General features: G+C 38.4%; 5 protein-coding genes and 2 long non-coding RNA genes across 8 annotated transcripts in view; 5 read left to right on the plus strand and 2 right to left on the minus strand.

The window, feature by feature from the left end:
• The window catches only part of LOC104790021 (glutathione S-transferase Z1), a 3,233-nt gene extending 2,900 nt beyond the window's left edge, over positions 1-333 (plus strand). For both annotated transcript variants that reach the window (XM_010515710.2, XM_010515711.2), the window contains exon 10: positions 51-333. In XM_010515710.2, the coding sequence (XP_010514012.1) occupies positions 51-155 (105 nt within the window). In that variant the 3' untranslated portion in view covers positions 156-333. The remainder of the gene's footprint in view (positions 1-50) is intronic.
• LOC104790020 (cinnamoyl-CoA reductase 1-like) lies at positions 220-1,481 on the minus strand. The gene is made up of 2 exons (XM_010515709.2): positions 950-1,481; positions 220-836 (listed from the first exon to the last, which is right to left on the minus strand). The coding sequence occupies exons 1-2, from the start codon at positions 1,412-1,414 to the stop codon at positions 345-347; spliced, it is 957 nt and encodes a 318-aa protein (XP_010514011.1). The 5' UTR covers positions 1,415-1,481; the 3' UTR covers positions 220-344.
• Positions 1,633-3,112, plus strand: LOC104793839 (the record flags this gene model as incomplete). Its single annotated transcript, XM_010520262.1, has 7 exons — positions 1,633-1,812; positions 2,097-2,168; positions 2,263-2,387; positions 2,508-2,671; positions 2,757-2,826; positions 2,920-2,974; positions 3,089-3,112. Coding segments are annotated over exons 1-7 (669 nt in total), but the record flags the coding sequence as incomplete, so codon positions are not given.
• Positions 3,120-3,699, plus strand: LOC104790024. Its single transcript, XR_768604.2, has 2 exons — positions 3,120-3,208; positions 3,417-3,699. It is a non-coding gene; the product is annotated as an uncharacterized LOC104790024 (long non-coding RNA).
• LOC104790023 (cinnamoyl-CoA reductase 1-like) lies at positions 3,586-4,877 on the minus strand. The gene is made up of 2 exons (XM_010515713.2): positions 4,316-4,877; positions 3,586-4,202 (listed from the first exon to the last, which is right to left on the minus strand). Exons 1-2 carry the CDS (start codon positions 4,778-4,780, stop codon positions 3,711-3,713), a joined length of 957 nt encoding a protein of 318 aa, XP_010514015.1. The 5' UTR covers positions 4,781-4,877; the 3' UTR covers positions 3,586-3,710.
• Positions 4,916-7,330, plus strand: LOC104790022 (uncharacterized protein YacP-like). Its single transcript, XM_010515712.2, has 10 exons — positions 4,916-5,178; positions 5,463-5,534; positions 5,629-5,753; positions 5,874-6,037; positions 6,123-6,192; positions 6,286-6,340; positions 6,455-6,538; positions 6,617-6,655; positions 6,735-6,781; positions 6,875-7,330. The coding sequence occupies exons 1-10, from the start codon at positions 5,020-5,022 to the stop codon at positions 6,981-6,983; spliced, it is 924 nt and encodes a 307-aa protein (XP_010514014.1). The 5' UTR covers positions 4,916-5,019; the 3' UTR covers positions 6,984-7,330.
• LOC104790025 lies at positions 12,769-13,910 on the plus strand. The gene is made up of 3 exons (XR_768605.2): positions 12,769-12,870; positions 12,968-13,332; positions 13,476-13,910. It is a non-coding gene; the product is annotated as an uncharacterized LOC104790025 (long non-coding RNA).

A 16,920-nucleotide genomic window follows, 5' to 3' on the forward strand; every position in this document is an offset into this window, starting at 1 on the left:
GGTTTTAATTTCTACAATTTGGTCAAACGCATTCGTATGGATTTCCACAGGAACCGTACCCGACTCTTGCAAAGTGTTACGAGTCATACAATGATCTTCCTGCTTTTCAAAATGCTGTCCCAGAGAAGCAGCCAGATGCTCCTTCCACCAACTGATTCTGCGAACCGTAAGCTGCTCTCAGCTCAATAGTCAATAATACCTCGCAGTCAACAACAACAATGATGATAATAATTACTTGTATTCATATTATCGTATATGTATCATAGTACTTCTTAGTTCCTCTACTTGTATTATACAATAAAGGTCTTAAGAGTTTGACATTTGCAAAGATAACTAGTACATTCTCAGAGGAACCCTTTGTCTCTAAGACTCTGGACCGTCTCCTTAACCGCATCTTCCACAGCAGTAAAAAACAGCCCGAGCTCAATCAATCTCTTAGCCGCGTCATCACAAGACGTAAGCCCGGGTTGAGTCTCTTTATCAAACTTGTGAATAGAAAACTCAGGAAAGAGCTTGGACACGAGAGCAGCAAACTCACTGAACTGATAAATCCCATTAGTGCATAGAAACCGACCAGAAGCTTCAGGTTCTTCGAACAGCATCACTTGACCTTTAGCCACGTCTCTCACGTGCACCACACCGAGCCAGTAATGCTCTTGCGTCTCGGTGGAGCCTTGTAAAAGCTGTAGCAAAACGGCACAGCTTGCGTTTAGGTTCGGTTGCAGAAGTGGTCCGAGACATGTTGATGGATGGATTGTCACAATGTTGATTCCATGCTTCTCCGAAAATTCCCAAGCTGCTTTCTCAGCTAATGTCTTCGAAACTGGATACCATTTCTAAAATCGAAATCATATACACAAATTGTTACAAATATAATATTAATTAAATTTATAAATAAAATAATCACAAACCAATTTAAAAATAATATTTAAACCAAAATTTAACGGACCTGCATCGACTTGCAAAAATCGAGATCGGTCCACGAGGACTCATCGACGGGAACTCTTTCCGGCCAATTAGGGTTAGGAACCAAGGCGGAGATAGATGACGTGATCACCACGCGTCTGACATTAAACCTCTTAGCAGCTTCCAACACATTGATCGTTCCCTTAACCGCCGGTTCGACCAGCTCCTTCTCTGGATCTACCGGTGGATCCAACGTACAAGGTGACGCCACGTGGAACACTCCACTACATCCATCGATAGCTCTGGAGATTGCGTCGGAGTCTAAGAGATCCGCTTCGAAGATCTCGATCTTAGAATCCGATCCGGGTAGTTTCAGGAGATGATTCGGGTCGGATCCTGGGTAAATCGAAGCGTGGATTTTGGTATAACCTTTCTCAATCAACGTTTGGATTATCCAAGATCCGATGAAACCATTAGCTCCGGTCACACACACTGTCTCTTTCGCCATTGATGATCGTAAAAGCTCACAAAGATTTGATTTTTCTCTCTCTCTCTTTAACTATAAAAATTGGGTTTTTAACTGTTGTTGCAGTAAAAAAGGATCCTTTTTTTTTGTTAACTTGAAATAAAAATTTGATTTTTTTTTTTCTTTCTTGAAGATAGAAGAAACATAACGTTGACATGATATTATCCACTAGTTGAGCTATATAGACTTTTTTCGTGACGAATGAAAACACTAGTCAATAGATGAAAACCGCCGGAGCACCGCCGCATAGAGGTGGTTCCTCCTCCTGCTCCTCCGCTTACTTTTACCGGTCTTCTTCATCTTGCTCCTCCGATAGCTGTAGAGTTTTGGTGGTGAAGATGGGAGGAAAAAGCAAGAAACCTCAATCTTCTTCTTTTAAGGTCCATACACGATACACATTTTATTGTAAAGGTTTCCTCTTTGAGAACTAAATGAGAATTCCAGAGAATTTTAATGGAATTTGATTAATTTGGGTCCCTTTTATGATGTATATATATTGGTGTTATGGTATGGATATGATGAGCATTTTGTAGTCATTGATTTGATCAATAATGTTGATAGATTTGGTTGAATTCTGAAATTCTCAGATTGGAGTTTATGGATATGGTGAATGTTCATTGAGCATTTTGCAAACCATTGATTTGATTATGGTTTTTGATAGCAGGATTCAGAGCCAGAACCACCGAGAATCAAATCCAACGTTAAGCATAACTTGCAGCTTCTCAAGTTATGGAAGGCATGTAGTAGTGTCATATTTTTGTCTAACCATTAGTATTCAAGGATTTGTCTAAATTCTAATATTTGGAATTGTATGATATATATATGTGTAGGAGTTTCAGAGCAGAAGATCTGGCACGGCTAAGCCAGCGACTAGTTACAGGAAGAAGAAAGCAGAGAAAGACGAGTTACCGGATGATAACGAGCTCTACCGTGATCCTACAAATACGCTATACTAGTAATTACTCACTATGTATTAAGTTTCTCATTTTACCATCTTCAAGTTGTTTGGAGAATGATTTTTGAGGTTTGAAATTTCTAAGGAATGTTTTGTTATTCCCTGAAAGCGGTTTTACAGCACGAACCAGGGTCTATTGGACGACGCAGTTCCTGTTTTGCTTGTTGATGGTTATAATGTGTGTGGATATTGGATGAAGCTAAAGAAACATTTCATGAATGGAAGGCTTGACGTTGCTCGGCAGAAGTTAGTTGATGAACTTGTGTCCTTTAGTATGGTTAAAGGTACGAACTTTCTAAGAATTTACATTTGGTTTCATCTACGGCTCATTTTGGCTAATGCGACAATTTGATTTTTAATTTGTTGTAGAGGTCAAGGTAGTGGTTGTCTTTGATGCTCTCATGTCTGGTCTCCCTACTCACAAGGAAGACTTTGCAGGGTATAGTCATTTGGCCTTTTTCCGTCTTAATAGTTTTCTTCAGAAATCCTTCTTTACTTTAAAAACTCAATAAGGTTTCTCCTTTTTGGCCAGTGTTGATGTGATTTTTTCAGGAGAAACTTGCGCTGACTCTTGGATTGAAAAAGAGGCAAGGAAGAAATTATCTCTTTACCCCATAGGGTTCAAAGTTCAAACAGAAGGGTTTTTTTTTGAATCATTGTCCATGTTTCTTCATTTCTGATAAGATTCATGAAATTGATAGGTGGTTGCTTTGAGAGAAGANCGTAGACAAGTGTTAAAGCCATGAAACATTGTTTTGCAGGCTGATCTCTTTCTAGCACCACAGATCCATGGAGCAATCAACAGATTCCAGATTAACATGGTACTTTTCCTTCTTTAAACTATGTTTCTGATACCTAAATTTGTTTCAGGTCTAGGTTGTAGTATATCCTCAAATGCCTTGAATCCTTGATCAGTTTTGCGGTAGCATGAATCATATGATACAAAGATAGTCCTATTGTAGTAACATGGTACTTTTGCGGTTTTAATTTCTACAATTTGGTAAAACGCATTCGTATGGATTTCCACAGGAACCGTACCCGACTCTTGCAAAGTGTTACGAGTCATACAATGATCTTCCTGCTTTTCAAAATGCTGTCCCAGAGAAGCAGCCAGATGCTCCTTCCACCAACTGATTCTGCGAACCGTAAGCTGCTCTCAGCTCAATAGTCAATAATACCTCGCAGTCAACAACAACAATGATGATAATAATTACTTGTATTCATATTATCGTATATGTATCATAGTACTTCTTAGTTCCTCTACTTGTATTATACAATAAAGGTCTTAAGAGTTTGACATTTGCAAAGATAACTAGTACATTCTCAGAGGAACCCTTTGTCTCTAAGACTCTGGACCGTCTCCTTAACCGCATCTTCCACAGCAGTAAAAAACAGCCCGAGCTCAATCAATCTCTTAGCCGCGTCATCACAAGACGTAAGCCCGGGTTGAGTCTCTTTATCAAACTTGTGAATAGAAAACTCAGGAAAGAGCTTGGACACGAGAGCAGCAAACTCACTGAACTGATAAATCCCATTAGTGCATAGAAACCGACCAGAAGCTTCAGGTTCTTCGAACAGCATCACTTGACCTTTAGCCACGTCTCTCACGTGCACCACACCGAGCCAGTAATGCTCTTGCGTCTCGGTGGAGCCTTGTAAAAGCTGTAGCAAAACGGCACAGCTTGCGTTTAGGTTCGGTTGCAGAAGTGGTCCGAGACATGTTGATGGATGGATTGTCACAATGTTGATTCCATGCTTCTCCGAAAATTCCCAAGCTGCTTTCTCAGCTAATGTCTTCGAAACTGGATACCATTTCTAAAATCGAAATCATATACACAAATTGTTACAAATATAATATTAATTAAATTTATAAATAAAATAATCACAAACCAATTTAAAAATAATATTTAAACCAAAATTTAACGGACCTGCATCGACTTGCAAAAATCGAGATCGGTCCACGAGGACTCATCGACGGGAACTCTTTCCGGCCAATTAGGGTTAGGAACCAAGGCGGAGATAGATGACGTGATCACCACGCGTCTGACATTAAACCTCTTAGCAGCTTCCAACACATTGATCGTTCCCTTAACCGCCGGTTCGACCAGCTCCTTCTCTGGATCTACCGGTGGATCCAACGTACAAGGTGACGCCACGTGGAACACTCCACTACATCCATCGATAGCTCTGGAGATTGCGTCGGAGTCTAAGAGATCCGCTTCGAAGATCTCGATCTTAGAATCCGATCCGGGTAGTTTCAGGAGATGATTCGGGTCGGATCCTGGGTAAATCGAAGCGTGGATTTTGGTATAACCTTTCTCAATCAACGTTTGGATTATCCAAGATCCGATGAAACCATTAGCTCCGGTCACACACACTGTCTCTTTCGCCATTGATGATCGTAAAAGCTCACAAAGATTTGATTTTTCTCTCTCTCTCTTTAACTATAAAAATTGGGTTTTTAACTGTTGTTGCAGTAAAAAAGGATCCTTTTTTTTTGTTAACTTGAAATAAAAATTTGATTTTTTTTTTTCTTTCTTGAAGATAGAAGAAACATAACGTTGACATGATATTATCCACTAGTTGAGCTATATAGACTTTTTTCGTGACGAATGAAAACACTAGTCAATAGATGAAAACCGCCGGAGCACCGCCGCATAGAGGTGGTTCCTCCTCCTGCTCCTCCGCTTACTTTTACCGGTCTTCTTCATCTTGCTCCTCCGATAGCTGTAGAGTTTTGGTGGTGAAGATGGGAGGAAAAAGCAAGAAACCTCAATCTTCTTCTTTTAAGGTCCATACACGATACACATTTTATTGTAAAGGTTTCCTCTTTGAGAACTAAATGAGAATTCCAGAGAATTTTAATGGAATTTGATTAATTTGGGTCCCTTTTATGATGTATATATATTGGTGTTATGGTATGGATATGATGAGCATTTTGTAGTCATTGATTTGATCAATAATGTTGATAGATTTGGTTGAATTCTGAAATTCTCAGATTGGAGTTTATGGATATGGTGAATGTTCATTGAGCATTTTGCAAACCATTGATTTGATTATGGTTTTTGATAGCAGGATTCAGAGCCAGAACCACCGAGAATCAAATCCAACGTTAAGCATAACTTGCAGCTTCTCAAGTTATGGAAGGCATGTAGTAGTGTCATATTTTTGTCTAACCATTAGTATTCAAGGATTTGTCTAAATTCTAATATTTGGAATTGTATGATATATATATGTGTAGGAGTTTCAGAGCAGAAGATCTGGCACGGCTAAGCCAGCGACTAGTTACAGGAAGAAGAAAGCAGAGAAAGACGAGTTACCGGATGATAACGAGCTCTACCGTGATCCTACAAATACGCTATACTAGTAATTACTCACTATGTATTAAGTTTCTCATTTTACCATCTTCAAGTTGTTTGGAGAATGATTTTTGAGGTTTGAAATTTCTAAGGAATGTTTTGTTATTCCCTGAAAGCGGTTTTACAGCACGAACCAGGGTCTATTGGACGACGCAGTTCCTGTTTTGCTTGTTGATGGTTATAATGTGTGTGGATATTGGATGAAGCTAAAGAAACATTTCATGAATGGAAGGCTTGACGTTGCTCGGCAGAAGTTAGTTGATGAACTTGTGTCCTTTAGTATGGTGAAAGGTACGAACTTTCTAAGAATTTACATTTGGTTTCATCTACGGCTCATTTTGGCTAATGCGACAATTTGATTTTTAATTTGTTGTAGAGGTCAAGGTAGTGGTTGTCTTTGATGCTCTCATGTCTGGTCTCCCTACTCACAAGGAAGACTTTGCAGGGTATAGTCATTTGGCCTTTTTCCGTCTTAATAGTTTTCTTCAGAAATCCTTCTTTACTTTAAAAACTCAATAAGGTTTCTCCTTTTTGGCCAGTGTTGATGTGATTTTTTCAGGAGAAACTTGCGCTGACTCTTGGATTGAAAAAGAGGCAAGGAAGAAATTATCTCTTTACCCCATAGGGTTCAAAGTTCAAACAGAAGGGTTTTTTTTTGAATCATTGTCCATGTTTCTTCATTTCTGATAAGATTCATGAAATTGATAGGTGGTTGCTTTGAGAGAAGATGGATGCCCCAAGGTTTGGGTTGTAACATCTGATGTTTGTCAACAACAAGCTGCTCATGGAGCGGTATTTCCCATCATAACGATGTTATACAATCGTTATGCTCAGATCTTGTTATTGATTTTGGTGACTAATTCTTGACAGGGAGCTTATATTTGGAGTAGCAAGGCACTGGTTTCTGAGGTATGATCACCAAATCGATTGCCTTTTTGTATATTTGTGATTTGAGTTTCATGTGATCTTGTGAAATATCATATTGTAGATCAAATCAATGCATAAGGAGGTTGAGAGAATGATGCAAGAAACAAGGTACATTGGATTGTTTTTGCGTTTTTAAATTCTGTGCTTGGAGCTAACCAGAACAAAAACTGAGAAAATTCTGACTACTTTTTTTAATTACAGGTCCACATCTTTCCAAGGGAGATTGCTGAAACACAATCTTGATTCTGAAGTAGTCGATGCTCTTAAAGATCTAAGAGACAAATTATCAGATAACGAAACAAAGAGATGACCAAGATCAATCCAGATTATAACTAGGCACAAAACTAAATTACTTGATGAAAAGAAGGTTGAAAGATTTCAGGAAGCAACATGGTTCACTTGGATGCCTACAAGGTATTGAAGCCATAGATAGTGGCTTAGTTTGTTTCCCTAAATCTTGGATGTTCAAACGAAGAATCCAAAACCATTTCACAGCTTGAAAAATTATATAAAGCAGTTCAATATGTCTAAGCTCATGTGGAAAATGCCTAATTTGTCAGCAGAGATGATTATATATTGGGCACTTCATTGGAATAAAGTTTTGTTGTGGTCCAAAATAGTGTGTTTACCACATTATATTTACTCCCATTTGAGATCTTGAAGAGTATAATACCTGCAGCTTATCATCTGAAGCTACTTCACAATTTTAATATTCAACTCTTATCTTTCACGTTTCTCATTACATTGTTTTAATGGTTCTGTTTGAGAAAAGGGTTTTGTGAGTTGGTTGCTTGTTGTTGAATGAAGTCTTCTCATATTGTCTTCTGCAACTGTGGACAGCAGGATTTATTTCTCTGTGATGAAGAAAAAGCTGAGAAAATTGGTTGGGAATTTGATCAAACTCATGGAGATTCAAGTTTAAAGAGAAGTCGCAGATTAGAGAGTATTTAGCGGGCTTGAAAAAGAGTTGTGAGTTGGATACAACTGATAAGCTACAAAAGAGTATAGTTCAGGAGAAAGAGACATATTGTAGCTGAGAAGTGAGAAGAGTGTACAAGGCACATGAGTTTAGCTGGAGGTGGTTTAAAAGAAGTGACAAACTTGTAACATAAAGGAAGTTTTGGCTTGAGAGGATCTATAAATAGAGGAGGGAGAATAAGAAATGGGGCATGTGATTTGTGAGAGTGACCAGTCGACATTAGACAGAGTGTGGAGGATAGATTCGGAAGAATGCAAAAATTCTAGACTCAAAAATTGTTCTTTGAGTCTTATTATGGGATGTTCTCGATACTTGTTGAGGTACTTGTTATTGAATTGTTTACAAAGTATTGAGCATAAGCGGTAAAAATTGTTACATTTTGTCAATTATCTTTGGATAAGCAAGCAATAATACGAAAATTTGTATTCAAAGCAATGGTATGAATTGGTAAACACTTTACAAAAGCAGTATAAATATACAGTTTTAAAATTTACCAATCATACAAAGACTATGTACAATGGAGGTGTTGAATAGTCAATTCAATTGTTCAATTCATACAATGAATATGTTGAAAAATACAAATAAAATCTATGTGGATTAAATTATGTGAATTTTTTAACATGTTGAATAAACAAATGTTGGGACCAAAGACACATGATACATTATTATTGGCTGCTAAAGTTCTTTATACTTTTAATTTCATCCTAACTATTTGACATTATTTATTTTATAGTAATCAAATTTTTATTTTATTTTGCTTTACATCAAAATTTATTATTTTCATATTTATAAATAGGTACTGGTTTTATTTCATTTGAACATATTAAAATAAATGGAGCAAGGTGTTGAATTTTATTAAACAAAACCATTGTATACGATAAATATTGAATGGATGTTGAATTATTTGGTTGAAGAAAGAGAAGATGATGTGGAGTGATAAAAATTTAAAAGAAGGGTGTTTGAAAAAATATAAAACAATGTACATTGTCTAAAAGCTTTATTAAAAATTGTATTCTTAGTTTTTTTTTACAACTTTTATGTACAACTATTTTTCCATTTGTACTATTATGTAATAGTTCTACACTATTTTTTAACAGTTTATCTTTTCAGCTGACAATTTTGTTTATGTCCCAATTAGATAATAACTAACTAACATTAAAAGTAGGGCTGGGCATTCGGGTAACCTGTTCGGATTCGGGTATTACCCATTCGGATTCGGGTAAACGGGTTTAAAAAAATAGAACCTATTGGGTATTTTTAGATATATTGGTTCGGTTCGGTTTGGGTACTATGGGGTTCGGGTCGGTTTGGGTTACAAATTTTAGAACCCGATTAGTACCCGAACTACCGGGTACCCGAAAAAATATAATTAAATTTAATTAAATTTAGTTAAGTTTTGACTTACATAACAAAATATTTTAGATATTTTGATTATTTTTGAGATTTAGGTATAAAACTAAATGAAATATTCAAAATTATGATTATAATTTTGGGGTAATTGCATTATATTAATGATAAATATGTTTATATGTTTATATGTTCGGGTTTAATGGGTACCCAAACGGGTACCGTACCTGAATATCCAATTCGGAACTTGACCCAAAAAACCGGGTTTGGGTTGGATACGAGTTTGCCTATAAAACCTTATTAGGTTCTATTTTCTAATTAAAAGAATTTACTAAGCAATAATAACACTACATCATCTCTTAATCATTTTTTGCCATTCGAGTTTTCTTTTTCTCACGCTTGAGTCGCCTTTTTTTGTCAAATGTAAAAATCAAACCCACGTGACTGATTTTTTCTATAATTGCAATTGGACAAAATTAAAATTTGAACCGGATAAACTAGCTTGTAACTAAACCGAAAGGTCGATCCATCAAACCAAAAAGTTAACCTGAAATTGAAATTGAGGAAAAAAACCTAAATTTCGTAATTGGAAAAAATTTTCAGTGGGAAAAGTGTCAATTCCACTTGTTTTGGTTCATCAAGACAAAAGTGGAAACTTGGTAATTTTATTTATCTTGAATTTTTGTTTTAATTTCAACATATAGATTATAGTTAGATTTTACTTATTTGAAACTTTATTCTTCTAAGGTAGACAATCAATGATGGAGTAACCTTTTAATTTAAATTTTGGGGGTGGAAACAGTTATATTTCTTGCATATGTTTTGCTTATTTTTTGCATATGTTATACTTAATCATATCTATGTAATATAATTATAACATATTGATAGAGTTTTACTAATAAGAATTATCATTAAAGTGATGCCAAAGAAAATCATCATCCAAACTTGTCAAGAAAATTGATTTATTTTTGATTTTGTAAATTTTTAGTTTACCTACAGTTATGAAATTCTCTTATTTATATTATAAACATTATCCAAAATCAATCATTTAACTTCTTCTCGTCGCTCCGAAAAAGGTACATAACCACTAAAGCTACACAAAGAAGAAAAACGACGACTCTAAACCGTTTCTCCACGAAACCATCCACATAAGGTGTGAAATGACGACTTGGAGCTCATGAACTATAAAGAACGCAAGGAGGACATAGCTTGCAACAATGTAGCAGAGCTGAATCGCGTACAATCTGGCTAACCCGCGGAAAGGGATCGCGTCTCCCATCGTCGATGCTCTGTGTATTGTATTCGTTAGCCGGCGGAAAGGAAACACGTCTCCCATCGCTGCTCTCTGTTTTTTTTTTCGCCTGATTTGATTTGGTTGATTTTAGTGATGTTAATTAAATGAGAAATTTGAAGTTCTTTCTACTTTCAGAAACTTCTCATCTACTCCGTTCATGGCTAAAAGTAGTAATCTGTTATGGAATTGAACGAGAGAGAGAGAGAGAGAGAGAGAGAGAGAGAGAGAGCATAACAGAAACTAAACCAAGTTTCCAACTTTACATTCTCCATCTTCTCACTCTCTGTCTACAATAACTACTCTTGCACTATTTCCGAGACAAGCCTCGAGTTAACTCTTTCCAACGCCGGTAGAGCAGTTGCTCGCCGGCGTCGGACCGTTCGTTCCCCTCTCTTTCCCTGCTGTACGAAGCTCACTAGCCCATGTTTGTTTTCAGTTTCTATCTTTCCCGACCACCGTATTATGTCTATCACATTAGATCTGGTGGCCGGAGACTTTATTATCCTTGCAGAGCTCATGCTTCTTTCCCTCTGTCGGCCTTTTCCGGCGAGATTCTAGCTCCCCTTCCGCCGGTCGATCCTTTCCCCAGCGAGATCCAGTTCGAATACACATAGTCCAAAGCAACGACCTATGCACATACTCTGCTTGAATCCTACTGTAAATCTTCTCGGGATCCCGCTTAAAGTCCCGAAGATATCATCTTTCTATACTCTGTTGTTGCTGACACGACGAGATCTTGTCAACCTCCGATCCCCGACTCATCTTATAAACAAACCCTCCGCCGGATCTAGAATCTTCTGGCGCGTTTCCCAAAGATCCTTACCACCGTATACCGTCGTCAAACTCTCCACTGTACCCTCCGCCACCACCGGATCTGTGGCCTTCACCATGACCCGATTTCGTTCATCCAGATCTATTGCCACAAGCTGCATCATTGGCAACCTTAGGTCACATGCCTTCGATGCTGACACACGTGAAACTCTCCACCGTCAACCTCCTTTCTTTCCTTTTTCCGACGAGACATCTTGCCGTCGTCGAGAACTCCCTTTGGCACGACCAAGCATCCCCTATGTCCAACATTTAACTCAGTTGATAAGTCGATTCTACAAGCTGTCCAAAGTGCCCCCTCCCAACCGTGGGTGAGATTGAGTTCACGAATCTGAAATGCTTCGCCGACGAGCTTTTCATCTCTCTGGTTAAACGTTATTTCCTCTTTGTCGGCGGAGTAAGGGAAGAAGAAACCCTAATGTTGGTGGGCCAGTTGCTGTTTCTCTGGCGTTTGGGCCAGATATCTTGTTTTCTGTTAGTGGGCCTAACGAGCCCAAAACGATTTTTAAAAAATATGGGCCAGCTTTTGCTTTCATGGTTGTTGGATCAGTGTGTAATTATGTTGGTAGTGACTATTTTAAATGAGTTTTATATTGACTATAAGGGTCTTGTAACCTCAATTTCCTCCATCAAAGAGTGTGATATCTTGTCATTTTCCTACTGCTTGGAGAGATCACTTAATTTGCAAACTTCTACTTTGAAGAGTATCACACTAACTTGTTTATTTTTGAAGCGTGACACTGAAAAAAGGTCAAGTCTAAAAGCAAATTATAGTACTATTCAAAGGAAGAATTATAAGCACAAAAAAACAGTCACAAAGGCTATCAGTTTTGTGTACTTGTAGTATTTGTGAATTTTTAGACTCTGGTATATATGCATCGGTGACGATTTTTTCCTCCTTCTGGGAGATATATATGCCACTTTCCTCCTCTCTCACGGAGAGACTTTCCTTTTTAGTTGACACATCTCTCGCATGGGTGTTCTTGCAAAAGGTGGTATATGCTCATCTTGCCATCATATTCAGAGTGTATTGTAGGAGGTGTCTTCTTCTTTATGATGGTGTCTTTTGCCCCTGTTTAGCTTGCTCTATTTTTATGTGGTGGTGTTTGTGTTTTTTCCTTCGCTCCAATCTCTTGTCGCCATGGTCTCCTCTTATTCTACGTTTTTCGGTAACCTCTTTGTTTAGATATTTCAACGTGGTGTGGCAAGGTGGCTTTATCTCAAATCCTTATTTGGGCACTCGACTCTTGGGAATTTGTTCCCACCCTACATGTTGCCTCCTTTTTCAGGGAGCTGAAGATTCATCATCTTTAGTGCGAGTTAGGTTTTCAAAAACCCATCGGAATCTTTGTATTCCAATGTGGCAATTTGTCGTATTGCGACTGGCGATTCACTTTTGGACAGCTCTTCGTCATCTCATGTGGACTATTTTCTTTGTGGTCCACCCTATCTCTTTGGCTCTTATGCCCATTTATTTTTGTACTAGCTGAATTTTTCCCAAATATCAATTGAACCAAAAAAACAACCATTCTTTTGTCCCCCAAATTAAAATTGAACCCTTGGATTGGAAGTAAACCGAAAAGTCAACCCAACCAAATTGAAAGAAACCCACCAAACCAAAATGTTTAACCCGACACTGGAACGGACAAATCTAAAAGAGATCATGAAGAGCGATTCGAATGTTGGAGAAATTGATACAGTCAAAAAGTTCCCTCTTGTTTCATTGGATTACAGTAGACTTACCTACTGGTTTGTTACTACTTTTATTTACTTTGTTTCCAAAAATCCAGATTTTTGTTTGTTGTGTATGAAATTTAAATGTCTATGTGTTCACTTGTTGTCACAGAGTGTCAGGATTATGATCTAGTAGCTTTAGACGTTATGGATAAGAGAATTGCTGTTGACAAGTGTTGAGACAATCGTTCTATGTTATTGGGGCATACTCTTTTGATATAGAACAGATGATTAAAAAACCCCAAGGATGGGAAGCTATATACATGTGGTCTCTGTTTCTGCGAGCATTACAAAGCTGTCAATGATCACAAAAAATAGTACTGACTATGTTGTGACTTAAACTGTTACTCCTAATGAAGAGATGTCTCTGGGTTCTTTCTCGAAGAAACAACGCAGCCGGTGGGGTGGAGCTGTGTGATGATTATAAAGGGGTCAACAAGCTGACCATCGGTGACAAAGATGCTCTGAACGGATGAGGTATATATGTTTTGCTTTTTATACTCTTTATGTCGTTGTGAATTACTGTAATCTGATGAAACCTACTAAGCTGCAGTTTTGTTTTGTTTACTAATAAGTCCATAAAGATTGTAATCATGTGTATATATACATTATTTATGCAGATTTTGCTGTCCAAGGAATAATGAATGTTTTGCCTCTATGGTGGATGATGGTGAGGTTGATAATATCAATCAAGTTTGAGGCTGAAGTGAGTGAGTCAAAGGAATCAGTTGACTTGAGTGCAAAGCTGGCTCGTGGAAGAGAAGGCTCTGGTTCGTTCGGAGGGTTTGTAGTTGAAGAATCTCAACTGTGTAAATAGAAGAGACCGTTGCTATAGTCGATTGTGAGTGGGAACACAAACGCCATGAGTTTATGACCATGCTTTAAGCCTGTGAGAATCCAATGAGATTGTTGAGAGATTCCAGTTTGAGAGTTTATAGATTGTAATCAGTTCTGTTGGTAGTTGTAATCGGTATGGTAGATTCTGTAAAGGAACTTCTAGAGTTCAAACTCTATCACATGGTGCATATAGACGTTCAGATCGAAGAATTGGTGAATTATATCGCTGCAGTGTCGATTCAACAACGAGAGTTTCAGGAAAACGAAGCTGTGTCGACCAAATTCATGAAGATTTATGGACGATTGAATTCACTGGATCGAGAACTGCGTGCCATTGATCGGAGATTGAAGGTTAATTGAAAATGGAGTTACTGGTGCAATTGTTTCTACTGAGCCAGCAAAAGGAATTGCTTCAGGACAAGCAATCAAGCAGGAATGGCTGTAATCGAAGAGAATTTTGATAGCAAAGTGCTGCTAGTTATGGAAACATCCGGTGTCAAGGTAGACAACAGATGTCTTGGTGGATGGGTTGTATCAGCAATCGACAAGTGTCATTGCTAAACATATTTCACACAAACTGTTTGATCACATCACTCTAGGCATAACAAGTAAAAAGAAATGGTGGAAGTATTCTAAAGCTTGGAAAATTCAAGTCAAACATCAACTCGTTCCAGAGAAGACAACAAGCACATCAGTTCTGATTCTATTGCTTAAGTTGGATCAAAGTGGAAAGGGAACAACTTTAAGTATTGGAGAAGGATGAGACAGACACATATGTCAAGGTTTCTGTGTAAATTGAAGTTGAGACGGGATTCCAGGGGCTTGAAACAGCTTATTCTTGGTGATTTGAAGTCCCACATGAGGCACAAGTGGAAATCTAAGCAAATACGAGCAGTTTTTGACGTGAAGAAAAATCATTCATATGAATTGGATGTTCTTTACTTTTTTTTGAATATAATGTTAAATTAGATTCAAGAAAAAAATAAACGTTTTTACAATGCAGGTGCAAAGTCGTTTGTTTACAAAACTGATTTCAAAATGTTTATGCTAATCTGAGTAAAGTCTTGCCGCGAACCAGGTTTGAATGGTATCAGCCCCGCCATTCCCAATCGTGCTTAAACGATTACGAACATTTTTCTCAATCAGTAGAATTAGCTTCTCCACCGTAGACGTGATGTCACCATGGCGCCCGAGCATTCCTCTCCCGCCAAATAGAGTGTAGGGTGTTCTGGTAGGTATAAGCAATTAAAACCCTCTTTTTCTTGTCAAGCTCAGGCCCATCCACCAGCGCCACGATATCTCTCCAGTTTGCAGTGTATTTGTTCAGGAGCAGACCCTTGGTGAGCTCCTTCCAAACCTTTTGAGAAAAAGAACAATGGAAAAATAGGTGATCAGTAGTTTCAATGGAGTGGTTACAGAAGGTGCAGGATGGATTGATCGTCGGGCTCCACTTTTGCATTCTATCCCCTATAGAGAGCCGATTTTTCAGAACCAGCCAAGACATAAAAGCATATTTTGGGGTGGCGTGGGGGAACCATATAGCTTTGTAGTGGGGGATGTCTGGTTTCGGGTCCCGAATGATAGACCAAGTCTCTTTGGTGTGGAATCGTCGACGATAACCACCGTCACTCTGTTTCCATAGAGCAATATCCCGCTCTGCAGTTCGGTTCAAAGTTTGCTTCTGTATCTCCTCCTCGACCTGGTTTAGTATGGTTTGTCTGTGTCTCCTCGACCGTGTCATAACCATAACATTTGCCACAGTGCTCTCCTTTGAAATACCGAGGGTAATGAATCCTCTGTCTCCAAGGAGATCATGAAGACACCCCATAGAACACCATTTATCAAACCAAAAAGAAGTTGATTCACCATTTCTAACCTCCACCCGATGAAACTGAGAAGCTAGACTCCTATATTTCAAGATCTTATTCCACATCCAGGAACCGATAGAAGATATTGGCTGCTCTGCCCACAAAGAACCACTCCGTAGGAGATACTTATTCACCCACTCCACCCATAACGAATCATGAGCAGAAAGAACTCGTCACATCAGTTTCAAAACACTAACCTTGTTTGCTTCCTCCACAGAGCGCAAACCTAAACCCCCTTCTCTTTTGGGTAAACATACTTCATTCCAAGCCACCTTTGCTTTGTGAGGATTTAGAGAGGGACCCGACCATAAGAAAGCAGAACATAATTTATCGATTTCCCTGATACAAGCTTTTGGTAGTCGAAAAGCAGCGATCAAAAAGTTTGTTAAGCTGAAGATCACAGAGCTCAGCAGTTGTAATCGGCCTGCAAAGGAGAGTGTTCTAGCTGTCCAGGTGCTGATTTGTGAGCGAATCTTTTCGAGAAGGGGAAGATAGTCTGAGGCTGACATTCTTCTGGGAAGAAGAGGCAAGCCAAGGTACCTAACCGGCAATTCACCTACAGCAAAAGGAAACTGCTGGAGAATTTCGTCTTTCACACTCTGTTCTATCCCTGCCATGAACAAAGTCGTTTTCTCTAGACTTATTTGTAATCCTGAGTGTGTTGCAAAATCAGCAAAAACCTGCAGGACTCCCTGAACTGATCGTTTGGTACCATCGAGTGAGATTGAGCAGTTTACATTTTGGGTGGAAGTCAAACTGTTTGTCTTTAGCTGCTTTTTCGAGTTTGCGTGAGAGGACATTCATGCAAATCACAAATAAGTAAGGGCTTAGGGAACATCCTTGTGGCAACCCTCTTTTGCTTCCAAAATAACCAGCCAACTCTCCATTTACTTGAACTGAAAAAGAGGCAGAGGTAATACATGTTTTAATCCATAAAACAAACTGTTCAGGGAAGTCGAGTGCTCGTAAAGTATTTAGAAGAATTGGATGTTCTTTACAAGCCTGCAACTGAGAGTAATTATACTGATGAAATGTTTCAGTTTGTGCAAGACTTCAAATTTCCAACGTCTACATTGTGGTTAGATCTGCCAATATATACAACACCTCAGTTACGTTGAAGGATCTTCTTACAGCGATGTGTGGAATCCAAAGGGCAATACATAAACATGTGGTTTATACTGGATAAGCTTTCTGACCACCAATTCAGAACAAACTGAGAATTGAGAACGGAGCTGTTGTGGGGATGTCTACAGAACAGAATTTACATGTCTTGGATCGTCATTGCTGAAAGAAACAGCCTGTTTATTGATTCATGTCCGAAAAAAAATATTGTTACAAGCTGAGCGTAAGTCATCTATCA

The sequence above is a fragment of the Camelina sativa genome, chromosome 6 (genome assembly GCF_000633955.1).
Source record: "Camelina sativa cultivar DH55 chromosome 6, Cs, whole genome shotgun sequence".
Taxonomy (NCBI): Eukaryota; Viridiplantae; Streptophyta; class Magnoliopsida; order Brassicales; family Brassicaceae; genus Camelina; species Camelina sativa.

What these genes read in the sequence shown, in the direction of transcription:
- LOC104790020 (XM_010515709.2), bottom strand. Translation starts at nt 1,414, where the DNA reads ATGGCGAAAGAGACAGTGTGTGTGACCGGAGCTAATGGTTTCATCGGA. An exon ending in ATTTTTGCAAGTCGATGCAG is followed by an intron (nt 837 to 949) that starts GTCCGTTAAATT and finishes TTTCGATTTTAG; the next exon opens with AAATGGTATCCAGTTTCGAA.
- LOC104790023 (XM_010515713.2), bottom strand. Translation starts at nt 4,780, where the DNA reads ATGGCGAAAGAGACAGTGTGTGTGACCGGAGCTAATGGTTTCATCGGA. An exon ending in ATTTTTGCAAGTCGATGCAG is followed by an intron (nt 4,203 to 4,315) that starts GTCCGTTAAATT and finishes TTTCGATTTTAG; the next exon opens with AAATGGTATCCAGTTTCGAA.
- LOC104790022 (XM_010515712.2), top strand. Translation starts at nt 5,020, where the DNA reads ATGAAAACCGCCGGAGCACCGCCGCATAGAGGTGGTTCCTCCTCCTGC. An exon ending in CCTACAAATACGCTATACTA is followed by an intron (nt 5,754 to 5,873) that starts GTAATTACTCAC and finishes GCGGTTTTACAG; the next exon opens with CACGAACCAGGGTCTATTGG. An exon ending in AGAATGATGCAAGAAACAAG is followed by an intron (nt 6,782 to 6,874) that starts GTACATTGGATT and finishes TTTTAATTACAG; the next exon opens with GTCCACATCTTTCCAAGGGA.